This window comes from Anser cygnoides, chromosome 4 (genome assembly GCF_040182565.1).
Source record: "Anser cygnoides isolate HZ-2024a breed goose chromosome 4, Taihu_goose_T2T_genome, whole genome shotgun sequence".
In the NCBI taxonomy this organism is placed as follows: Eukaryota; Metazoa; Chordata; class Aves; order Anseriformes; family Anatidae; genus Anser; species Anser cygnoides.
This window is the reverse complement of record NC_089876.1, coordinates 35253560-35280307: the sequence shown is the minus strand read 5'-3', so window position 1 is coordinate 35280307 and position 26748 is coordinate 35253560. Positions and strand designations below refer to the sequence as shown.

General features: G+C 39.1%; 1 protein-coding gene across 1 annotated transcript in view; it reads left to right on the top strand.

Annotated features, from left to right (window-relative positions):
- Positions 1 to 26541, top strand: part of ANKRD50 (ankyrin repeat domain containing 50) — a 42122-nt gene extending 15581 nt beyond the window's left edge. Inside the window, exons 3-5 of the mRNA XM_066995970.1 lie at positions 9017 to 9246; positions 17606 to 21153; positions 23473 to 26541. Of these exons, the coding sequence (XP_066852071.1) occupies positions 9017 to 9246; positions 17606 to 21150 (3775 nt within the window). The 3' untranslated portion in view covers positions 21151 to 21153; positions 23473 to 26541. The remainder of the gene's footprint in view (positions 1 to 9016; positions 9247 to 17605; positions 21154 to 23472) is intronic.
- The last annotated feature ends 207 nt before the right edge of the window (positions 26542 to 26748 follow it).

The following is a 26748-nucleotide window of genomic DNA, read 5'->3' as shown; positions in this document are numbered from 1 at the left end:
CTTAAAATTTATTTGCATTGGCAAAGTATAGTAGTTGTCAGCAATGGAGAGATTCCCTCACCTCTGAACCATGTCTTCCCTAAAATGTGAATGTTTTACTCTATCAAACCAGCAAGATCAAGTAAACAAAGCTTCTTTAAAAGAATAAATGGAATTACCCGAAGCAAGGATTTGGATGAGAATGTCGATGCAGTTGAAAAATTTGAATTGCTATAACAAATTGGAGATGAGCATCAGCTGGGAAACAAGAATCTGTTAGTGACCGTATTTCTAAGGTGAAAGAGGAGAAGACTAGTGGAGAGACAAAAATATGCTCCAAGCAGATTGCAAAGAACTAGCTGAGAAAATAGAAAGGCAGCTTTTGGTGATGGTGACTATGAAATGATCTTAAATGTGTGATGTTTAGAAGAGAAAAAGGAAGAACAAACTAAAAGCGGTGGACTTATGCCTCAGATAATTTGTGGGTAAGATCTTGTGAAGACAAGTGTAAAGAATGACAGGAATTAGCTGGAAAGAACAGCACAGTCTCAAAGCAGTACATTAAATGTCCAGTTCAGTGAAACTGAGCTCCTTGTCATTCATGTGTTAAGCCCAGGAACAAAGTCTACAGAAAGCAGATCAACTGCTGAATATGAATGTAAAAGAGTAACATGAAAATGAGGGCAAAACTGAGACTTCAAGGCTTTGTTCATGTTTCTTGGAAGGTTCGTTTTGTTTGGTGATAGGAAATGATTTCGTGTGTTAGCTGAAAAATGACAGTATCCACCAAGCGTTGGTCCAAGGTTCCTAGGGGAGGAAATAGTGATAGCACAGAGAAAGCTGAAGTGTTCAGTGGTTGTGTATATTGCTCCTCCCACCCCTTTTTTTAGCAGTCATTTTGCAGTCAGACAGCCAACAATTAAAACTAGCAACAAAGAAGTAAGATTACAGATAAGCATAGCATGGACAGAAGAAAACAAACAAAAAAAGACAGTAGGTGAGATGTTTTCAAACCGTTCAGTCTATGAGTTGTTACTGGTGGTCTTCAAAGGACAGGTTATCTTTTTTGGGATGGTGGAAAATTTGGACTTGAAAGAAAAAGATGCCGTTTTTTGTAGAGGGACAGAAAGGCATTGGGAAAGTGTAGGCATTGTCAGTTGCCTACAAAATGCCAGAACAAATAATCAAACTATTTGCAAGCAGCTGGAAGATAAGAGTTGAAGCACCGGCTCACGTGGAATGACGTGGTTTGTTTTTGACAAACCTGATCTAATTTCTTCCTATAGAAGACAACAATAGTACTAGTGGGGAAGGGCTAACCGTAAATATCATTTCAACTTCAGAAAGGCTTTGCTATCTTTATGATGCTCGTGCAACCAGGCTGTGTTGCAGGTAGATCTGTACTGGGCTATGTGCAGGAAGATTTGAGTACCTAAGGAGCAGCTGTCAGTAAGTAGTCCACTTTCCATCGGACACGGCACATCGTGCTGGGCTTTGTTGAGGTCTGTCCTGCATCCGTCTGTCTCTTCAGTGTGCTGGCTCCTCAGTGGTCTGGCTGACTGAGTGGAGGGAAATGTTCCAAATTTTGGCCACGACAGGCTTTTGGATCCACAGGGCACTGGCGGTAGCACAAGAGCTTAAAGGTTAGACAAGTGGGGAAGGGGAAGACTTCCCTTCTGCAGGGCTATTGAAGCACCAGAACAGATTGCTAGGGGAGACAGAGCATTGATTGCTGCACGTCGGCACGAGGGCTGTCACTGCTCCAGCCGTGTGCGGGGAGGTGGCCTAGGTGGCCTCAATCACTGAAAAATAGGTCTGGGAGTTTGTACAAAATAAATTCCTTTTCCATACTGCGTGTTCAGGAAATTCTTTGCAGGGTTTCCTGTACGCTCCTTCTCTGTGCCTTTGGTAGGGACACTGATTTTCGTATGTCAGATTCTGAGTAATCAGAACATACTGTGTATGTAAGCACATGAGGCGAATACATTGTTTAAAAATATGTAAAGAGTCAACCTGCTCGTGGTAGCAGATGTGACTGATTTTCAGCCACAGTTGTCTTTCTTGTTTAATATCTGAATTGTGTGCAAACTGTTCTAGGCAGTCCAACTAATACAGTTAAAATATTTGCTCTTATGGATTATATTTTCTGAATTATCTAGCAAATCTGCGAGTAGATCCACTGGCTGCCAGTGCTTTATAGAAAAAAAAAAAAACTCACCTATGTTATTTGTATGAGACAGTAGGAGGTCTCTAATCAATACATAGGGGTCCAGCACACCCTGTTTGTGTGTGACTGATGGTGCTGGTTGTATGATAAACTCTGCTTTTGTCAGGCTGGATACCCTGGAGCTAGCTTTTGTGCTCTCCTTGTGGGACTACAAATCTGCTTTACAATTACAGATAAAATTCAGGTTACCAGAAGACACTGCAGAATCAGGTACTGAATTGCACAGCAAGCCTTGCCTGCTGTTTCTAATTCTCCACTCTGAAAAGCCCAGGCCCCAAATCTACATGCATGCACTGGAGCTTTCCTAATGAGCGATTCTCAGTGTCTTTTTCTTTTCTACTTTCTGCCTTTTTTCTGCTTCCTTGCCTCATAAAGCTTTTCTTTTTTCGTGAGACTACATTCAGTTGGTTAGAACTGCTAGAGCTGGTTTGCCTTTCTGTGCAGCCTGTGAATGAATAATTCACTTAAAACAATAATCTGGATTACGCTGTAGTCCACGAGTGTGTATAATTCCTGTATTGCACTTAGTCAGAAAGTCGTAATCACTTGCAGGCATGCTTTTATCAGGCTGAAAAGTGACAGAACAGCTACCTCAGTCATCTGACCAAATGAGTAAGTATGTACGCAGGTGTGCACACAAAATCGAGGCAGGTAACTTCGCTCTGACAGGGAGCAGCTGTTGGACTTTACCATCAGAATTTTGCTGCAACCTGTAATTCAGAACCGGTGTAATCATTTGTCAGGATGCCTCACGATCCAGGTAAGTGGGCTGCTGCTGTCAGTGGTCCGTAACACACAAAAGCCTTGTCACAGGACAAAGTAGAGCTCACTAATCTATAAACAGTACTGCAAGTAATTGGGGAAGATAACGGTTTTTGTGTCTATTTTTTCCCCTGCGTGAATTCTGCTGCTGAAAGTCTCAGGAAGAGGTTAATATTTCATCAGCCGAGCAGCTGGAATTGTCAATTTTATTAGAAGTGAAATTTACCTTTGCCTCTTTTATTGTGACCTGTGTCCTCCTATGCAGTTTGGAAAATAAAAGAGAGAAAAATTCAGCTCCTGGCTTATGTATGCATTTGCTGAAGTCTCTAACAATGTTTAACAGCTTTATCCTCACTGGCTTCATTCTTTTAAATGCAAATTACCAGCCATGGGACACAGTTTTAACAGTTTACAGTCTGCTAGCCGACCACTGGATTATAATATACAAATGGGCTCGTGAGACAGTTGGGAGCGAGCTGGGGTGTTGCAGTCACTTGTGGAAATTTTGTAAGTACAGATGATAAAATCTGGAATTCTGCAATATGTTTTCTATTCTTAAAGTGAATTTTAAATTTTAAAGCATTTATGTTTATTCCATAAGCAGTGGAACTCATAAAAGCCCCATTGCCTGCAGCTTTTTGCCCTTAGATATCCTTAGGTACCTTGCGGTGGTTTGGGCTCCCCCTGCAGTGTCTGTATAATGTAATTCCTTTCAGGTGTGCCCTGGGGAAGATGGAGCTTCTGCTACACCTAATTCAGAGCCGGCAGAGACAGCATCGGGTTCCTGCTTACTGTGCTTGGGATTCCAGCTGGGCTGCTGCATATGATTTTTATCAAAACAATTTCTTATGTTGCTGACAAAAATTACTGCAAAGAAAACTTAATTGGCTTACTTACAGTTTCATTGATGATGTACTTCATTTCCTCTATTTTCTGATACAACATAAATGGAAATGAGCATCTTAAAAATTGCATAGCAAACTGCTGTGATATATCATGTTGGTGTAAGTCACCCATAAGGAGAAAGATCACTTGCTTTTTGTAAAGATTGAGACTAGTGAGAAAAAATGTCCGCTTTATTATACACTTGGGTATTATTAAACTTCTTATGTATATACATTTATATAAATGTATCCATCCAGTATATATATAGGCATCTTTTGCAATTGTTTTAATCTTTGATGATTCTTTAGATCAAACGTACAAGTCAGTAAGGTTTAACAAATTCTGCAAGGCACTCTTATCCCAGCAAGGACAGCACTGTGTGCTGCCTTTCAAGTAAGGTGAATGTTTTATGAGGTTCTGTTGGCAAGTTTTTGCCCACTGAACAATAAATTCAGACAAAATTTAGTACAACTTTGCTGATACCAGTTAATCAGCTCCACCTTTGCCAAACCTATTTTTTCAATGTATTATGGCGTGTTTCTTTTTTTTTTTTTCAGTGGATATTTGCAATCCTCAAGGAAGTGTTTTTCTGAAGTTGGCAGATACTTCCCGGTACTCTGTGGGATCACCTACTGGGAGTATGGTTTCTTGTGACTCACAGTAGATGCAAGTGATGTAGCATTAGTATCAGCTTAACTGTAAATACCACAAGGAGACTGTCTCACTGGCAATGTCTGCTGCTTTCCTTTTTGAAATACCAGCAGTCTTCCGAAGAGAGTATGTAGAGATCTCTGCAGCAAGGGTGCTGGTGCTCTCAAGTAGAAGAATGTCAATTTAATGAAATATTAAAACTCGTAACAGAATGGAGGAGACAGATTTGCTGAAGGAGAATATAATAGCAGCCTTGCCAGACAGACATCAGTAGGCATCACTGCAGAGCGTTTAGCAGCATTTGGAAATATCACTATGGGAAGAACTGCTTTCCTTGTCTTGGGCTCGTGTCCTGTAGCTGTATTTTTTTGTTTGTTTGTTTTGTTTTGTTTTTTTGCCAGCACCATGCTGCACTGTTGCCATTTGCACCGCTTCAGAGGCTCACCGCAGGTTTAACAAAAGTAACAGCAAAGCTTGGAACAGGGCAGTAGGCTTCACTCTGTAACACAGGTGAAGATGCTAGGGTTTTGGTCTGCCTACACAATATCAGGTTCACGGTGCAAAATGGTGCATACCACCTTGCTAGAGGGCAATGTGCATCCCCAGTCATTAGTCTGCATGAAGCTGGCTCCCTAACTGTAGCTTTTTTTTTCTTTGAATATGTGCAAGATAAGTATGTTGCCTGTTTTTTAAAAGCCTTCTTCAAAAAGAAAAAAGCTTGTAGATGTTACATATTATACCCATTATACATTATGTATATCACATGTACTTCTCTGATGGTTTGTCATGGTGTCAGTGGCTGTAACTAAAATACAAGTGCTCAGCTATAAAGTGTGGGCAAGGAAGTGTCTCAAAAGGCAACTTTTGAAGAAATGTCATATTGATGTAGAAAAATAAATGTAAGAACAGTAGTAGCAGTTAAACAGAATGTCCAAATTCATTTGTATCGTTATGAAATTTGAAATATTTTGTCTTTTGGTAAAAGTAGCAAACACTCAGACAAAAGTAGCAAAAACTCAGACAAATACTTGATCTTTGTTCTTCCTAGCTTGCTCCTTCTGGTTTGCCCAGGAGATGAGTTTTGTACAATTGCTCTGTGTGTCTGCCAGTAGTGAATACTGGCAGCTGGCTAGAGAAAAAGGGACCCTTCTGGGGTCTTGAGGGATAAGCTCTGTTCGTGCTGTAACAGATGCGTCCCCACTTACATTCTTTGATAACTCTGACTTTCCGATACACCAGAGTCATTCAGATGCAGGGCACATTCATAAGAAATGAAGCTTTATCATTCCTTCTGCTTCTAGGACTGCTCATTCATCATTGTTACATTAACATGCCATTGTTACATGGCATATTTCCTTTTTTGTTTTTTAACAAGTATATGCATTCCACTGGGACTCTCTTTTCAGTCTTTGTGGACACCGCCGCTATCCTGCTACTTTGTTCTGCTGTGGCTCAGCATTTTTGTGGATCCAGGCTAAAAATCTGTAGGATAATCATATGCAGCACTTCAGCCTTGCTGTTATATATTCCTTCCATATGTGGAAAATCAAATTTGCGTGGGTTCGGTCAATTCGGTAGCAGTCCTGAAGAATTCTGTGGGACGGCTCATTGTTCTGAGAACTTGGTTTGCTCGAGAGCACAGAAAATGTCTCAGCTCTGCATAAATAGGTCATTATCTTACGTTGCCATTAAGATGAATCCCGTCATTTAAGATACCTAATTATGCTGTTTTCTCTAAAACTTTTGTATTTTTACAGAGTGATGCATTTTAGTGTTTTAAATCCAGATTTCTATTTCAGAAATACTCTGTAGCAAGGAGTTGCCATGTAATGAGAACCATTTTAATACCTGTGTTGGATGTAAAAGTTCTAAAGATAAGGCTGTTGTTATCCTTTCAGAAGGTAAAGGAAATCAGCTTCTCATCTTTTGAGTGGCACTGTGCAAATCAAGCAATCTGTAGATGAATCACCATTCACGGAAGTCCTTTAATTAATTCTGTGTTGATTGATGTAATTTTCATATGCAAGCAAGATACTGCAGGGAAGAGGGGATTACTAAGTCACATTATGGTAAACATGACAGGACTTCTGGCTTCAGAGACTTACCATCTCTGAAGAATTTCCCTGTTATGTTATTTGGCATCTACCCTGAACCCAGAGATACAAGAAGTCTAGACAGAACAGAAGTTTATCAAATGGCTCCTAAGGGCACTTTCACAGAACGCCTTATCAACGTCTTGTCAATGCCATGCTTCTAATAAATAGCTTCTTAAACTTCAAAAATAGCTGTAAGCCTGTTGAAGGCATCATGCCTCATTTTATGTATGCATATATACATACATTTTTCCTAGTGGAAGTGAAGTTTCAGAACCTGCAGCCACTGTTTGCTGCAGTCTGGGAGAGATCTGAGAGGATGTGGTGTAGTGCTTGCACTATTTTTATTACATTACTCCTTAGACATTTGCTCTTATTTGGAGGCAGGATGAACTTTTTGATTTGACCTGCTGCAGCCAACTGCTGCATACTGTAGGAATCCAGCAGAATAAATTAGTTTTTCTTGGTATTCCCACCAGGTAAGTACTAACACAAGAACATCATCAGATGCTCCCAAGGTATTTTGTAGGCATTTGGGGAGGGTCACTCAAATTTTAGGTGAGATTTTATTTCAAGATACCATTACCATTTTATCACATCTCAAAGTAACATTTGTTCTTGAAAACTAATTTCATGCAGAGACCGATGTGAGAGGAATATTGGTTTTGATAGAAAGAGAAACGTAGCAGAGAAAATGCCTTGACGTTAATAGCTGAGGGGGCAAGGCGGCATTCTGCTGGGGGAAGTGCTGGAAAATGTGGTCATTTCAACTACCTCCTTTCATTGTGGGGTTGGCGTCGCTTTAGAAAGCAATTTTAACCTTACGGCTACTTTAATTTCCTGCCCCGTAAGTTGGTAGCTGCTTAAGTTCCCGTCTTGGTGAGCAGTGATTTTAGTTGTACTGCAGGCATCTTCTGGATAGTGGCTGGCTTTGGGGGTACCAGAGAACCTGAAGTACCTGAAGTACCAAAGAACCTGAAGTAGGTTTGTGAATCTGGAAAAATGGGAGGCCAGTGTTAGGGATTTAAATCCATTCAATGCTGAAAACTTTCAGAATGCTTTCAGTATTTTTACTTCCTTTTTATACCTTTGGGAACATTTCATCCAGCTGGAATCAACCACATAGCTGGCTCTGCTCGATCCCGCTGTTACTATCGGGGATGCATCACTGCGTTTGCCTTTTGTCTTTTTCTTGGTCAGAAAACCAGAAAATAATATTCTATTAGCAGTGCTTACGAATCATTTCTGATTCTGGATGTGTTTTTCCATTAACAGGCAAGATTTGCCTGTGTTCTAATTTGCATGCTTGGTAGGTAATAATTAATGTGTTGGCCAAAGTATTCTGAAGATAAATGTGTTCAGTAAAACAAATGAAAGAAGATTATTATGGCCTTGAGTAAAACAAAAAGTACTTACAATGTGGATGCCATCTGGACACATGCAGATAATAAGTCTGCAAAAGAGTGGAAATAGTCACTTTTTTTTTTTTCATTCCTCATTTCATTTTTGAGTCTTTTTACTGTCAAATCAAACTTTATTTGTTAAATGTATTTAAAGATAATTTAGTCAGTGGGAATTAAGAGCCTAAATGGAGCATCCCCCAAAATAGTAGTGCAGCATGGAAATACTAGATAGGCACGTGACAGTTACGTGTAAGCGCAGTTATATATATTTTAAGGAGTACCATTAAAGATTGCAACAATACATGTAAATATGAGACCAGAACTCTGGTTATTAGCTGTGGAGATGCATTAGTACAAATGCTGGTGTCCTGAGAATGCAGATAATCCTTTTTTGGTAATGGGAACATGGCAATTTCAATAGAAATAAAAAGTAATACCTCGCCAGCCTCAGTTTGGTACTAAATGAATTTACATTTCGTTTGTTAAGTTATGGTACTACAAGTGCAGAAATTCTGTTCTTTGTAAAACTTGTTCATTCAGACATGGACTCTGAGTTTTGATGTTTCAGATGTCTTTTATTTAGGGTTTTATTTCATGACCAGCTATCATTCACTGTTAGCTTCCGATAAGCAATAATAGCAGGTTTGACACAGACAACAGTAATGAACTTCTTAAATTTTAGGCCAAGCAGTTTCTGTCTTACTAAAACAAAATTTTTCAAAGTATTCTAATGGGCTCTGAACCATATTACATTGTTTTAAAGTATTGTTATAAAATGTAAGTTAATTAAAATGTAATATTGCCTAAGCAAGAATTACATCACAGACTATTCAAGCTATCTTTAGTTACTTCAGTCTAACTCAATATTTTCTGTGGTAACCATATAGAAGATTGCCTAGCTTATTTAAAAATAGCTTTGCCTTTTAGGTTGATCATAGCTTTAATTTAATGATTATGTGACAGTTAATAAATACATTATTAAATCTAAGACTGTTTTTGTTTCACGTTCCTTCCAGGTGCATTCTGCTTCCTCTTTTGGGAATGAAGCCCCCTCAGCAGAGCCTCTTCCTGCTTGTAGACTCAGTTGACGAGGGCTGCAACGTTTCCGAGGGTGAACAGACTTCTACAAGCTTATCTGGGACGATAGCGGAGCTGTTGGCTGGCCACTTCGAGTTCTTCCCTCCTTGGTTGCTCCTTCTATGTTCTGCCCGCAAGCAGAGCAAAGCTGTTACAAAAATGTTTACAGGTGAGTGCAGACCCCAGCAAGCATTGGAACAAGGATCTAGTATCCTCAAGACCCTTGGTGTCGGTTGAAAACACTAATGCGTGCTTAATTCTAAAAAGCAGCAGTGGCAAAAATGGTAATCCTAAAAACCTCACATTCCAGTTTACTGAGACCTACAGAAAGCTTAAATCATCAGAGTAGTTCAGAGGTAAATTATGTCCACAATACAACTGTTGGTGGCTTTGAGTTTTCTTCTTGCTTTGCTAGTTCTAAAAAGCTTTGAAACAGTGTAGGTGATGTGTAAGTACATAAGTATTTCGGCTGTATACGCCCATTCCTCACAACCTCAAAAGATTTTTTCATCTCCCATTAAAAACTTTCCCCTTATTTTCAGAAAGCAGTGAATAACCTTTGAAGGTGGAACTTGAGAGGGTAACACTGTCAATGTGGATTCTTAGAGTATACTTTTGGCAAAGACTGCGTGGTAAAGAATTCTTTACAACTTCTTCATCCAGGCTTTACTGTGTCATGAAAACATTTCTTCACTATAATGACATTGTTACTGGACGTTCTCTGAAATTCAATAAAGGGCAATATCTAGACTGGATTCCAGGCCTATGTATAAAGCCTGTGTGTGTTAAGGCAACAATTAGGACAAAAATGTGATTATAGAACACAGACCCATAGGCTTGCTCCTTTCTACCGTGGCAAAAGGTCAATGTGATAATTGCATTCTGGAATGGAGTCCTGTATTAATCAGCAGCAGACACGAACACTGGTATTTGGGAGTATGTGAGAACTAAGGGAAATTTTGGGGTAGCTTCATAGGGCTCCTTTGGAAGTTCATATGGGAATAGTTTCGTCAGAGCTTGGCTGATTAGATACGTTGTCACTGCCAAAAAACAGACAAAACTTTCTTCAGAGCAGCTTTATTTCCTTTCCATTGAATCATATAATGTTTCAGGCTGGTCCTAAAAAATTGCTGTTGTCTTCTAAGTATGTTTCCAGATGGAATTCTTGACAGAAAAAATCAGCAGAACTAATGGGTATGCCTTTAAAATAAATTTAACTTGAATGAGTTAATTTCTCATTTCCACAGCGAATGATTTGATGAATAGTGTAAAGGGAGTTGGCTCTTGGTATTATAATGTTATCTTCACTGTGCAAAAAGGTGCAGAAAAGAAAGAATGAATCCCAAAGTAATTGGACACAAATTGAGATTAAATTTTAGGGTCCATTTGTAAGAAATGGTGGTGGTTTTTTTTCCAAAATGAGAGCAAACTGTGACATCACATCTAGCAGTACACTTCTGGGTGATTTTCTTGTTTACAGCCAATACTCAAGTTTGTGAAAGATGTAGCAAGGACATGAGGAGCATACTTGAAGCTTCTGTTAATTTCATATATATACACATATATATTGCAACTTTGTGTTGCAAAATTTGAGATAATGTTGATTTTCTGGTTTGCAAAGCCTGCAAAGGATAGGTTGTTGTTAACACTTCTTCTGGGGCAAACTCTTCTCTTCTTTTGTGGTATTTGAATGTTTACTTTTAGCTGAGCTTTCTTTTTTTTTAAAGTTAGTTAATTGACAGGCAGGCAGAATTTAAGATTTACAGTGAGCATTTTTTGTACTTGTGACAGAAGAAAGGGTGTGCACAGTAATGTGCACTGTACTCTGGGACACCATTACACTGAATTTCTTGTGCTTCCAGTTTCTCAGTAAATGGTTGCAAGTATAACGATAATGTAGTCACTGGTCATTTTTTTCAGATGTTTCTTCCATTTGGCACAAAAAATCAGTTTCGCTCTAACTTAGTAAGATAGATTGGAATCCTTTTAGCATTATTTTAGGAAAACGAGTCCCATCTGTTGGTTTTTCTGCTAAAAAATGTTATAGTAAGGTATGGAATATATACTAGCTAGTATTAATTTGATAAGTCAGTTTGTATCAGGTTTCAGTTATAATTTTGAAGTGTGAAATCTTCCTCCACAAAAGTGCTGAAATGAGAGCTAAGGCTGTATGTCAGCATGTGGTATAAATGACTGGGAGCAGGGCTGCTGCAGTTGCTTGGTCCCGACGATGTTCTTTTTTGGGTGTTGAACACAGGCGAGAGCTCTGCAAGCATCTCTCCTGCCAAAAATAGTCATGACATGGAAGAAAGAGTCCAGCCTTTCCTCATCCACTGTCATCTTTCCACTGCTAGAAAGGAGGGGAGTTTATTCTAGTCCTCATTCCTTCCCTTTTGCTGGTAACTTATTTATGCAGGTTGAATAGCTGTGCCTGCCTCTGCTGCAGCCCCGTGTTCGTGGCCCCTGTGTGTTCGGAGTTTCTGTAGTAGCACAGTGTGCTACAGATTTTTCCCCTTACTCCAGATTCTCAGCTTTCATTAATTAAAACAAAAAGAAAATAGTTTTTGCCTCTTGTGGCTGCAAAGACAACCTCAAAAATATGAACCAAATGTAAATTGATGCCTGCATGAGTCTGCGGTCACCCTCCACAGTGAGCAAAAGCCAGCCAACTGAGTAAAAAAGAAGGGGAACAGATAACACGTGTCATCCTTCCTTCTCTTCTATGTACGCTGTCACCAACTGCCACATCATGCCTGCCAGACTTCTGCCCCAAATTTAGCTATTTTCCTTCTAGTGTCCATAGTTATCCACATAATCTCCCACGTAGTCATTTGCTATCATTTGGCAACAAGTGTGGACTGTCAAGCAGCTGCAGTAAACACAGACTTTTCAATCTTTTTATTACAGTTTTTTAGAAAACTTTATTTCCTTTTCTTCCCTGATTTCTTTCCTTTATTTTCTAAATAACTCAAAAAACGTCTGCCCTGAAAGCGGCACAGACCATACAATGTGTTTTTATATGTTTCAGCTAACTAGATAATTAAACCGTTTCCCCTAAAAAGAGGATAAATATCAAAAGTAAAGCAGCTATTCTTGCAAAACTGACTTCCTTTTTAAAAGAATTTAGGCATTTTAAATTCCAACAATTTTATTTAGAGAAGTTTGAGTAAAAAGCGGATATTTCCTTATTTAACAGCATAAAGGTAAACAGGCAGAACTGCATATGTACAAATGCTCTATTCATTGGTCTAAAGAGGCTTTTTAACGGGCATGTACTTCTTTGTTTTATCTTTAAAGAAGATATTATCTGTGGCATCCGGCTTGATTGTACCCTTCAATTAAACACTGACATTCTTGATCAAACGAATTCCTCGTGCACGAGGCACCAGCCTGGTACAACCCATGCAGATGGCACATCTCACAGAGTCATATTTACCCTGAAGATAACGTTACATACTGGAAACTGCAATAAAAAGGCTGAAAAATGGACATGAAAGGGTTCACTCCAGCATCAGAGGCAGCTTACTCTCAACTTATCTATAGGCAAAAGTGGACCTTTTGGCTTTTCTCACTCTTGTATTTGTCTATCATGCAGCTTCAGACATACAGATATTAAGAGCTGATATTTATCCAGACTTGCTCTGGATTGGAAATCTTGGGAGCACAGGTCTTTGGTATTTTTGCAATTTGCTAGTTCTGGTCTGGATAGATGTGGAGGGTTGTTCTTGTAGCATTTCCTAAGATTAAAAACTGAGCAAAAATGTGAAAACTAAAGGAAAATGTAATAAAAATCACAAACCAGCTTTTCTGCACCCAGAAGATTCATACTGTTTGGTTATTGAAGCCGCTTGGGTAGCTGTAGTGCTGAATCCCCAAATCAAATCACTTGCCTGGTTTGGAACGAAACCTTTCCTTCTCAGCTGCCGAGAGTATAAATGGCATGAGACCACTTCAGGAGAGATTGCTTTAAAAAAAAAAAATAGAGAAAACCTACATTGTCCCTTAATTTTTCATTACAGGCTAGAATTTATTTAGGCAGTTTTGTGTTACATTAAAGTCTTTATAGAAGATGGATTTTGACAATAAAAGATAATTTATATAGATTTTTAAATGTTTATGTAGTTGTAAAATTTACTCCTATATTATTACTACAGCTGTGAAAAAGTTATTTGCAGTTTTGTTTTGAAAAAAATCATTCAGGAGACTTGGGAAATAAGGGTGGTTTTCTTTTCCATTAGGAGGTAGACATGACTTTATTATTTGCTGTTTCCTCTTTTCTCACTCTTCTGATCACCACTTCAAAATTGGATGCTAGGGAATTTCTTCTTTCTTAATAAAAAGTTGTATGTGCATTTTCAGCTTTTTAGCCTTGTAATTAAAGAAGGAAGACTAAATTACATCTTTAGGAAGACCTGTAAATCTAACAAAATAAAATTCTGTGCATTGACATGGACCAGTGACAGCAGCAGAATTCAGCCTCAAGACTCTTCCAATATCCCTTAGCACCTGTGGTGGATGCGATGCAATTCATAACACATAGTTTTTAATGCATTTGCAGTGTACTAAGTATGCTGCTGCAGTTTTCAGGTGCATTTTCTCTGCTGGATACGTTGTTCTTTTAGAGCAGATGTACATAAATAGCCAGAGAAATACCAAACTTAATATATGCTTAGATCAGCAGTGTAAATTATTAATGCCTAAGTGTTGCCATGGTTTTAATCATTTAGATTATTTCAAAGCTAACAGTTTAATTAAATGAAATATATTAGAGTGTATTTAAAACTTTAAAGCAATAAAATATATTTTGTTAAAGATATGAAAATTGAAGGTTATTTTTAAGTATTTAGTGGAACCTGCTAGTTAATAGCTTATTTTTATTATTAAATTTGAAAATGTTGATATACTGTAAAAGTATTTATATAGCCAAGATACTTTTTTTTTCTTTGAATGACCCCAGGCCTTGCCAAGAAATACATTTGGAACTGATTTGTTTACAGAACTGCCAGGAATTTAATAAATCAGGAAAATCCATATTGGAGCTCCCATTGGGTTGAAAGTGATGTGTTGTAAGAAAAATGTTAGCAATGCAAAAAGCAGGGTCGTGGGACTGCAAGTTCTGTCTGCTGCGCTCCTGTTTTGCTGAGCTTAAGTAGTTCATGGGAATGCATCTGAAACAAAATGAACTTTCTCCTAGTGTTTTGATGCTTCTTGTCCGTGAAAGTGACTTATTGTGTCTGGTAGGGTGGAAAAGCAAGTTTGCAGGATCTTTGTTTGGAAATGTAAAATGAGCTCATTTAGATAGATGCTTAGGCAAAAAAAACACGGCTTTGTTTTACTCCTTCAAGCTAACAACAAGAATTTCGTTTTTTGTTGTTGTTGTTGATTTTTAATATTTTCTATCTGTAAAACTTTCCTTGGAGTATTTATTGTAGCATGGCATGGTGCAATGGTTAAATATAAGAGCCTATTTCTGTTCAAAAGTCTGTTACAATGGAAGTTTATTAATCCCAGCCCTTAAAGAATGTTTTGTCCCTAGGACGTGTGAAGACACGTATGGCTGTAGTGTGCTCGTTGTATCTTGTCTTCAGATACGATATATAAGATTTCCTTAAGAAAGAACATTTGAAAAACTTGGAGCATATGTGGGATTGAGGTTTTGGGGTGTGTTTATTTTTTGGATCATGTCCAAAATGGTTTTGTTGACTTCCCTACCCCTTTCGAGTAGCAAAATGGAAATCGGTATTCCAAGACGTTTCAAGGTAAGGAATAGTTTTGTGCTTTTGAAGCACACGTATGGGGTCTGAGATGCTTGAGCAGTTACCACTCTGCAACTTTTCATGCGAAGGCTGAGAGTCAAGGGAGGTGAAGAGCGGTCATAAGTCAACACAGAGCATTAGCTGAAGTCTTGCTGTTGTTCTTGCTGTTGAAGATTGCTGTTGTTTGGGTCTGTCACGGGTTTTGTTGCTGGGGTGAGGTGAAATCAACCACCGTAAAACTTGAAGAAGCACTGGAGTTATTTATAAATAAAAGTAACTTAGATATGGAGATGTAGGTGAGAAGGAAAGATGCGGGCATGGAATTGATGTGAGAGCTGGGGGTGTCGTGACGAGAGTCACCTGTTACTAGACACACTGAGAAGGAGTTTGCAGAGCTTTGTTCCTATTTTCATTCAGCCAAGTGACAGATACAGATCTGACTCGCAGAAGGGTTTACTTCACTCTTAACAGAGGAGTTTAAAGAACTACAAGGTAATTGTGGTGGTTGCTTTTTGCTCTGAACTGAGCAAAATAGAGCTGCTGCCTGCACACATGAGACGAGACAACCAAAGCAACACTTGTGTGATGACAGCTCTGTGCACATATGACTGTGAATGCATGCACCAAGCAATCCTTCATTTTTAACTCCACTGTTTTTGCTTTTCTGTCTTCTGAAAGCTCGCAGAAGCAGCCTTTCCTTGAAAGGAAAGCTTGGAATCGGCAGAATGGGAGGGCACCAGCTGTCCTTACTCAGCAATGTTTCTTACTTGGCTTCTGTGCATGAATTATGGGCTTTACAAAGATACATACAGAATATTTTAACCAAATGAACAGTAAATCAGTGAATTATGCCATTCTGCAGGTCAAGTTAGGACATTACTTGAAGTTGAGGTAACAAATTGTGATGGGTAAAGATGGTTCTTTTTTTTTTTTTTGGAGAGACATTAAAAAATGTCTCTAGAATAGAGAGAGATCCTCCCAGATCTTATTTTCTGCCTCCTTGCCTTTGCATTCAAAAATCTGCAAGTCTATAATGTCATTGGTGTGGTCTTAGCATGTGCAAAATTATCCTGTCCAATGGTTTTATTTTGAGAAGAAGCATACTTTTGTATTCTATCGATTTAGCCCTCTTAGATTTGTCATGCTACCATAATTAATATATTTTTGCTTCTTTTACTATTTTAGTAACATCACTGTAATTGGCATCTTGGTTCTAGGCTGTTGTGTTTGTACAGTGCTTGGGAAGACTTAACTCTTAAATAGTTAACAGAAGGAGCTCGACATAATGTTCAGAACCTCTGCTGAAGACATTCAGGGACAAGAAACAAAGCTCAATTATTGGAACAAGTTCACAGAGTGAGCAATTTGATCCACAGAATATTTTAATCCAATAAAAACATAGAGTTGAAAATGACCTTCTTCAGAGTGTCACTTCCAATTACTTGTTCTGTGGAGTTAGGACCGAGATTGCATTGGATGGGTTGCTCGATGGCTGCTTTTCCTTCAATATAATTTGGGGGTTAGTAACTGCTTTGGTTTGCAAAGCAAAGCTTTTTTTGACGAGATGAGCTGACTCTAAAGGAAATGTGTGCAAGCTGCTACATAGGAGGATGAGATTAAAGCCTGTCCCTGGAGAAGTGAGGAATAATTTCGGCCTAAAATACAATTTTAACCTCGGTAGTTCAAGGCACTGTGTCTGTGTCTTCTGCAGTTTTCCTGTAGCTTTCAGAAAAGTAGCATTAAGACAACATAATGTTTTGTTAAACAAAGAAGGTAGGTATTCGTCAAACACACTGTTTGGTGCTATTAAAACCAGTGTTTTAAACAAGATAGCCGTGTATTCCATGGAACTAAAATGCCATTCACATATTCCATTCCGCCTTGTTCTTTAGGGCTTTCGGCTACTGGAATTGCCCTGGAGACTGTTCGTCACCTGTTTGTATGAGCAGGGTTCTTTACTTTGTCAGAGGGTGTGGGGTTGTACGTGTATGCATGTAGGGAGGAGATGTACACACTATGCACATATGAAATTTCCCTTTTTCCTCTCAAGAGTAAATAGTTTGGAAAAACAATGGGATCCTATGACTATCAGAAAGCCTGTTTCCTTATGCAGTGATTCAGCTACCAAAGAACTGGGGTGTTTATCTAAAACTCAGTCCTTATTTGAAAAAATACACAGTAATCAGTGCACAGAAATGTAAAGGTGTTTAAGCTGTTCTTGAATATCTCTCTCTTTTACATCATAAAGGCTTTTAAAAGAAACTAAGGTGATCATGTTAAAGTGATTTATGTTCATTTCAAGAATATGCACCAGGTGTAAATAATATCTTATGTAATTATATTAATATAATGGTTGTCTTAATCTAAATAGCTGAAAATTATTTGGAATTCCACTGTTAACCACATTGGAGAAAGTATTATCCCTTTAATAAAATAATAATACTTAATAATCTCACTTCAGTTGCAGTTCTGTTTTTCATTTATTTTTCTTTTTGCTTAGGTGTTTAGTATTGTCCAAGGCAGACACACAATGTCTGATTCAAAGTCACTTTTAAAATGTTCCTCTTTAGTAACACGTATTTCTGCTTATAGTAGATCATGATTAAAAATAAGTGTTTTCTGCTATTAATAATGATTTATATTCAGTATGTTTGCATACAAAACATATTGTGGTGGGTGTGCCCTACCCCAAAATGTCTTTTTGCTTTTTTTAAAAAAGACTTAAGTGAAACTAGATCAAAAATAAATAATAACTTTCTTCTCTTTCAATAGGTTTTAGAAAAATAAGTCTGGATGATCTACGAAAGGCATACATTGTGAAAGATGTGCAACAGTATATTTTACATCGTTTAGATCAGGAAGAAGCACTGAGACAACATCTCACAAAAGAAACTGCAGAAATGCTGAATCAGCTCCACATCAAAAGCAGTGGTTGCTTTTTGTATCTGGAACGTGTCCTAGATGGAGTTGTGGAGAATTTTATTATGTTACGAGAGATCCGTGATATTCCGGGAACGTTAAATGGCCTATACCTTTGGCTCTGTCAGAGACTTTTTGTGAGAAAACAGTTTGCAAAAGTCCAGCCTATTCTTAATGTGATTCTTGCAGCCTGCAGGCCGTTAACCACAACAGAATTGTATCATGCAGTGTGGACCAAAAATATGACGTTGACTATGGAAGATTTTCAGCGCAAATTGGATGTCCTGTCAAAAGTCCTCATTGATGGACTTGGAAATACAAAAATCTTGTTTCATTACAGCTTTGCGGAATGGTTGCTGGATGTAAAGCACTGTACACAGAAATACTTGTGCAATGCAGCAGAAGGACACAGAATGCTGGCGATGAGTTACACCTGCCGGGCAAAGGATTTAACGCCCTTAGAAGCTCAAGAATTTGCCTTGCATCTAATTAACTCAAATTTACAGTTAGAGACTTCAGAGCTGGCTTTGTGGATGATATGGAATGGCACGCCTGTCAAAGACTCCCTGTCGACCCTCATTCCGAAAGAACAAGAAGTGTTACAGCTCCTGGTGAAAGCTGGCGCTCACGTCAACAGCGAAGACGACCGCACGTCTTGCATCGTGCGGCAGGCTCTGGAAAGAGAAGACTCCATTCGCACCTTGTTAGACAATGGGGCGTCGGTCAACCAATGCGACTCGAACGGGAGGACGCTCCTAGCCAACGCGGCGTACAGCGGCAACCTCGATGTCGTTAACTTGCTGGTTTCGAGGGGAGCGGATTTAGAGATAGAAGACACTCACGGGCAAACAGCACTTACCCTCGCTGCGCGGCAGGGGCATACCAAGGTGGTGAATTGCTTGATCGGATGCGGGGCTAACGTTAATCACACTGATCACGACGGCTGGACAGCACTGCGGTCTGCGGCGTGGGGTGGGCACACCGAGGTGGTTTCTGCGCTCCTTTATGCTGGAGTCAAAGTGGACTGTGCGGATGCCGATAGCCGAACAGCGCTGAGAGCAGCAGCCTGGGGAGGGCACGAAGATATCGTGCTGAACCTGCTCCAACATGGTGCTGAAGTTAATAAAGCCGATAACGAGGGCAGAACAGCTTTGATTGCGGCTGCGTACATGGGGCATAAAGAGATTGTGGAGCACCTGCTGGACCATGGTGCAGAGGTGAACCACGAGGATGTGGATGGAAGAACTGCGCTGTCGGTCGCTGCGCTTTGTGTACCGGCTAGCAAGGGGCATGCTTCGGTGGTTAGTCTTCTGATTGACCGGGGTGCTGAAGTCGACCACTGCGATAAAGACGGCATGACTCCGCTGCTGGTAGCTGCTTATGAAGGACACGTAGACGTTGTTGATCTACTTCTGGAAGGAGGAGCAGATGTTGATCACACGGATAACAATGGTCGTACGCCGCTTCTGGCAGCAGCCTCCATGGGCCACGCTTCAGTTGTAAATACTCTTTTATTTTGGGGTGCGGCTGTTGATAGCATAGATAGTGAAGGGAGAACAGTTCTGAGCATAGCCTCTGCACAAGGCAATGTTGAAGTAGTACGGACTCTGCTGGACAGGGGGCTAGATGAAAATCATAGAGATGATGCAGGCTGGACACCTTTGCATATGGCAGCTTTTGAAGGTCACAGGTTGATATGTGAAGCTCTTATAGAACAAGGTGCTAGAACAAACGAAATTGATAATGATGGACGTATACCTTTCATATTAGCTGCACAAGAAGGTCACTATGATTGTGTGCAGATATTACTAGAAAACAAATCCAACATTGATCAGAGAGGCTATGATGGGAGAAATGCGCTCCGGGTTGCTGCTTTAGAAGGTCACAGAGATATAGTTGAACTACTGCTCAGCCACGGAGCAGATGTAAACTACAAAGATGCTGATGGCCGGCCAACACTTTATATTTTAGCATTAGAAAACCAACTCACGATGGCTGAGTATTTTTTAGAAAATGGTGCAAACGTAGAGGCGAGTGATGCTGAAGGAAGAACAGCACTCCATGTTTCCTGCTGGCAGGGCCATTTGGAGATGGTACAGGTGCTGATAACATACCATGCCGATGTGAATGCTGCAGATAACGAGAAGAGGTCTGCTTTGCAGTCTGCTGCATGGCAAGGTCATGTGAAGGTAGTGCAGCTTCTAATTGAGCATGGAGCTCTGGTCGATCATACGTGTAACCAAGGTGCTACTGGACTCTGCATTGCAGCCCAAGAAGGGCACATTGATGTTGTCCAAATATTACTTGAGCATGGTGCTGATCCAAATCACGCCGACCAGTTTGGCCGCACTGCTATGCGTGTCGCAGCTAAAAATGGACATTCTCAGATTATTAAATTACTGGAAAAATATGGTGCATCTACTCTGAATGGCTGTACTCCGTCTCCAGTCCACACAATGGAGCAAAAACCCTTACAGTCTGTCTCTTCTAAAATGCAGTCATTAACAATGAAGTCAAATAGTTCAGGGAGTACCGGTGGAGATATGCAACCTAGTATGCGTGGCTTATCTAATGGGCCTGCTCATGCATTCAGCTCTCCTTCAGAGTCGCCTGATTCTACAGTTGACCGCCAGAAGTCGTCTTTGTCAAATAATTCCCTGAAAAGTTCCAAAAATTCTTCTCTCCGTACCACATCATCGACCGCAACTGCTCAGACTGTGCCCATCGATAGTTTCCACAGCCTCTCCTTTACCGAACAAATCCAGCAGCATTCCCTGCCACGCAGCAGAAGTAGGCAGTCTATTGTTTCTCCTTCTTCCACAACTCATTCCCTAAGTCAAAATCACAATTCACCAAGTAGTGAATTTGAATGGAGCCAAGTGAAACCTAGTTTGAAATCAACTAAAGCTAACAAAGGGGGGAGAACGGACAATTCCAGCAAGTCTGGGTCAGCTGGAAAAAAAATAAAACAAAGCGGTTCCTCCCAACCAAAAGTGTTAGAGTATGAAATGACTCAGTTTGATAAACGAGTACCTATTGCCAAATCTGGGACGAGTGTGCCGCTCAAGTCAATGCCGACAGAGTCACAGTGCAAAATTTTGGTCCCACCAGCTCAGCAAGAAATTGGTCGATCTCAGCAGCAGTTCCTAATTCACCAACAGAGTGGGGAGCAGAAGAAGAGAAACGGAATTATGACAAATCCCAATTATCATCTTCAAAGCAATCAGGTTTTTCTTGGTAGGGTTTCTGTCCCACGAACAGTGCAGGATAGAGGGCACCAGGAGGTACTGGAAGGCTACCCTCCCGCAGAGACAGAACTCAGCCTTAAGCAAGCCTTAAAACTCCAGATTGAAGGTAGTGACCCAAGCTTCAACTACAAGAAAGAAACACCGTTATAAAAGGTAATCTATCCAGTCACGAAGGAGCAAAATGCACGCATTTCATTATGTGTATTTTAAGTAAGCTAAAAATACATTTCGTTGTAGTTTACCATTGTAATTGTCTTAATGAAAACCATGACAAGTATTTGATTGGTTGTAATTTAAAAGCATCAGCCTTGGAAGAATTGGTTCATCAACACATTTTCTGTTGAATTTGAAGTGCTCAAATCTTGCTCCTCTGTCTTTAGTACATTACTGAATTAAATGCTAAGTTTCATGTAGCTTTGATCTGGAATTTTCTTCACCAGTATAAGAATAGCTGGGAATTTTATTATGTGGTATTTTCAGATACACTCATTATTTCATGCAGTTCCCCCTATATTGAGTAATTAATCGTATTTACAAAGATGCTTTTTAGGAAGCTTGTGAAGATTCTTGCAAGTTACAGGCAACAAATTTACTTCTATGAATTTAGATTCTGAATGTGAAAACTCGAGTTTATCTACAAATGTGAAAGTTTAGAAGCTACCCTAAAGCTTTAATTTTATATTTCTGTTACTGTGAAATAATATTCTACAAAGAGAGAACATTCCTCATAGCAAGATACAAATCTGTTATCAATTTCCTCACCATTCTGCAGTTCTTAAGTATGAGCTGAAAATCAGTGGAGTTCACTTTGATTTCTCACTTTCTCTCCCATACTAAATTTTATGCTGCAAAATAAATATTATGTAGCTTTTTCAAGTATGAATTGTCAGTAAGAAAATCAGCTAAAACAGAACTATTTCTCTGCTTCATCCTGGGGAATTTTTCTTTTTAGGGTATTTGGAATGTATTCATAATTAGTATTTTCCATTTGAATTTCAAAGAAGCAGCATCTTCATACATGAAATGTATGCAGCTATCACTGCTTATTTGTATTTTTCTGAAAACATACGTTTTGTTTGTGTAAACACTGCATTTTTACAGACCAGACTGCTGCTCCTTAGAACCAGAATGTTCTTGGTAGCTGACTCAGTTCTCTTGAAGGCCACCAAAGACTGCAGGTTTCTAGGGCAATTGCAGTTGGTACAGAATCCACAAATGGGAGATTTTGAGCTGCCAAAAGCATGTTGACATTTTCTTTTTTCTCTGAAATGTCTGGGAAATAGAGTTCATGTTAATAGAATGCATCTCTCCAGGTGTACCTGGGGTCTCTTGTGAACTGCGGAGTGTTAGGATATTGTGCTGGACTCTTAAGATGTTTCTGTGGGATTCCTATTTTGGTGAAACCAAAATATTTGAAACAATACAGTGTTTCAAAAAGCTACATAATAGAGCCTGCACATTTGTAACGTGCAAATATTAGTATTATTTATCAAAGGGTCAGATGAGTTGTGAAGCAGACAAAAGTGAAGGGGTAGAACTACAGGAGCAGAGAGAGGGGTAAGCAGGTGTAAGAAGGGAAATGGACTCTAAATCTTAGTAAAAGTCAAAATGGTTATAGATTCCTATGGCTCTACATCCTGTCCAAAACAGGGTTTAAATATATTTGTATTTTTTTCCTACCTCCATACGGGTGCCTGATGTTTAGTGCTAGCTTTCATGTTACATTTTGTATATAATTCTGACCTAAAATGTATTGTTTCAACTTGACCTGTGTCCTTGAAGCTGACAAGTTTTGATGAATTTTTCATCTGTGTAGATTTTAAAACATGTAGAAAGCATGGAAAAAAAAATAACGCTTCACGTATAATTTTAAAACTCATCTTGAGCTTTGCTTTATCAGGAACATATAGCGCTTTTTTCAAAAGTCAGGGGTTTTCCGCTTTGAAGTACTTATTTTATGTATTAAGCATATGAGGTGATGGATAACTAAATTTTTTCCTTTCCTTTTCTCTAATGCTTTCACGTAGCTTAACTTTAAATACAGAAGTTTAAAACAAGTTGTGTGCATTATTAACTGCACACAAGTGCAGACTGTAATTTACCTCCTCTTTTGCCAAGTCTTGAGCATAAAAGCAGTAATTTCCCTGACCAGTGAGTGCATTAGTCACACGTGCAGAATCACACCAGAAATACTCTGCCAGAGCACCTGAGGACCAGCTTTCCTTCCCCGGCTGCCTCTTCTAAGCTATAATCAGAAGGCTTTCTTGCTGCAGGAACCTTGTAGCTGTTTTGGACAGTAGCAAGCACAGGAAATCCATCACGTGATTTGAGTTAGACAGGAAATGCTTTTTGTCGTTGGTATGTTGTTGTGTGCTTTTAACTTGAATTAGAAATTACATAGCTGTCTCGCTGACAGCGCTGCATCTATGGTGGAATATTTCAAAACTTCACGGTTTTGTTTTGTGCTTTTAGGTTAGTTCCGTGATGCCACGAACAGAAGTGCTTCTGCTCCGAGTGATTTATCAGCTGGCTGGGATGAAAGCATTGATGAAAACACCGATGAATGCTTGTTCAGTCCGCCTGGAAATTCAAGAATGTGATTATACCACAGTACAGTTACCTTAATTACTGTAACGTGCCTACATTTTCAGGCTGCCTTCTCCGTATTACCCTCTGTGCTTCAAAAATTTATTTTATGTACTTTGTATTTAATACACAGAATGAGCACTTTTTTTTTTTTAATTGCAGAAAGATACACACGGTATTTCCCTGACAACAGCTGAAAATTGTAAGATTGAGGAATTTCTGATTTCCAGAACGCTTGGCAGAAGTGCATGTGCCACAGTGAACTTTGTATGAAAAGGCAGTGCTTTTTGTATTTATTTTCCTGTGGCTAAAGAAAAAAAAAAAAAAGCAGACAGTGTGTCACATTTGCATTGGTGTAACGTATGGTCAGTGTTTCCTGTGTACTTCAAGAAGTCCTCTTGAGAAATGCAAATCTTGTAGCAGTATTTTATAAATACTGTACTTGTGTGTTCTGTCTATGTAATAGCTGTTCTGTGGTAGCAAAGGGGTCAGACTGCAGCCATCTGCAGTATCTTTGGGATTTTTAAGAAACAAAATTCAGTGTCTGGTACCACAGCACCAAATCTGGACGGCAGCCTGTGACCACTGGAAGCGATGGGTAAATTTGGTCTTGGACACCTGATCTTAAATAGCCTCAGTTATTGTTATGGTAATGAGGTAACTGAATATGGGTATTTCTTAGGTGCTAATGTTAAAGGTCTGATCCTGCTTTCATGTACATCTTTATACATTAGAAACAGCTCTTTATTTTTCCAAGGTAGAGGACTGTATTGAGAATGTGTCGGTTAAACCAACCATGGAAAATACAGAAGCTTTGTTAAGCTGAGAGAATATGCAGTGAGAGTATAATAGAGAAAGAAAAGGTTAATAATACCATTGTCTGTGGAGAACAAGGATTACTGAGTTAGCCCTGTCCTGAGACAATAACTCTTTAAAGCACAAACTTGTATGAATGTGGTTGCTGCTTCTGGTGGATTAGGTAGTGCCTGTGTGTGTATCTGTACCTGGAGTGTGGTTGGTCAGCAACCTAGATAGTCCATCTGTAGGTAACAGAAAAATGATTTCCCACTCTTACAGCAGAAAAAGATTACTTATATAAATGAGAGCAAAATCAAGCCCGTTGTTGTGCAAGTGAACAGTATGAATTTTTCCTTTGAATGTGCATATCTTATTTGCACAGCTCTGAGTGATAGAATAAAACAAGTGATTATTTTCTCCTAAAAACGCAAGCTATATTCTACTATTCACCATTACACAGCCTTGCTCTTTAGAAAATAAGCCTATTTTTATACGTGAGTATTTCTTCTAAAGGCTTGAGATTCGTCTTTTTCATACTCTAATTCTGATCATTCCACAAATAAGAAGATAGAAAGCTAAGGTTATTTTTCATAGAGGATTAATTAGATGTGTGGCTATCCGTAAACTTTGATAAATGGCCCCTGGATGTATATGTAGTGCATATTCTAAGGCACTAAAGGGCTCAGTGTCTTATTATCATAACATTTTCTTGTCATCAGAATATCTTTTGAAGTGTTGGGTTTTTGTTGTTGTTGGTTTTTTTATATCTTGCACCTCCATTCTTATTCACTTGTTACTAAATGTAAAAAGAATCTTTTATAGTCAGGCATTCAGTGCATAGTAAGATTAAATGTTAAAAGTTGACACACAGCAATATTGATTATTCTGAATGTTTCATGTATTGAATTCTTGTCCCTGTGGGACAATTATAAAATAGACGTGACAGAAGTCTTGCAAAACGGCCTTAAGAGTGGCTCGGTAAAGAAATAGTACCAAAATGTTCTCAGCAATCTTGTTCCAAACCTCAAGTACAGTCCATTTGCAATGCTGTGCAAGAATAAAACTTTTCTTAGTTGTTAGGTGTATGTTTTGTTCTCTAGAAAGGGATCCCTGAATGCTGACATTTTTCTACTGACCTTGACTGTCATTGGGATTATATTTATTTAATTTTATTGTGTTATTAATTGCACCTTGTGGACAGAGGACGTAAAAATATGGCCAGTTTCACAAGGGGCCACCATTTATAGATAGCCTGATGGTTTTTGTGTGAATAGTATTTACATTTGAAACAGCTGGTGGGGAAACCCTATATCCAAATCAGCAGAAAGTAGACCTGCTGAAAATGTTTTCAGAAGGAAAATAACAATGCTTACGGATTTTGAACATCACTTAGGAACAGAGCACGAATCGCTTTAAAGCATCTACTTTCTCAGAAGGTCTGTGTAATTCCACATTGCTGTCGTGTGTGATTTTTAGTCTCATCATTTGTGAGGTTTCTGCGTGCAAAGGCAAGTCGCTGTTCCCCCGTTGTTCTCTCTGTCCTGCTCTGCTCCATCACATCCGCACGATCAAGTGGAGGCGAATGGAGTTGCGTAGCTGTGACTCAGCACGGCTGCTTCTGGCAATGTACCGGTTCTCCCGACCCAAAAAGCCTGAATAAAACACGAGTCCTCTTTCTTTTCATCACATTTCACTGGTCCTCCCAAGGTCGCCTCCACAAGACACTTAAATCTCCTAACGGGAAAGCTAGGGAAAAGACTGTTTTGTGGACACTGGCATCAATACTGTATGCATGTGGAAAAACTCTTGAAAAGAGCAATGCATTAAGAGATGTAGAGGCACAATGATGCATTTTTGTCCTCTCTGTGATCAGTATTGAAAACATTACCATTTATTTAAAAATAAAAAGGTATTTTTCCCTCCTTGGTTACTCTGCTATGCAAACATCTGTATTGCTTAATATTCCCCATCTGAACTTCTCAGTTAACTTGGTTTGCAGATAGACTGTTTTTTTCCTGGAGTGGGTTGTAAATAGCCTTTAATGTACATTGAATGAATTTCACATTGTAAAATTTTTATTTTATTCCTTGTATTATATTAAGCGAAAATCCCTGTGTATATGAAAGTGCATAATAAATATATTTGCTTTTCAGCATACATCTGTTTTAATTTTTCTACCTCGTTTCCCGGGACATCTCAGGAAAAGCTTATTAAACATGATTAACATTTGTATCGTACGTCATGGAACACAACATATGCATCAGGCGGTCTGGGCGAGCAAAACTCGGACCTTAATGTTAATTCCTACACCCCTGCTTATCACTCAGATGACCTTCCTTTTTTCCACATTAAAAGTGAGTCAAC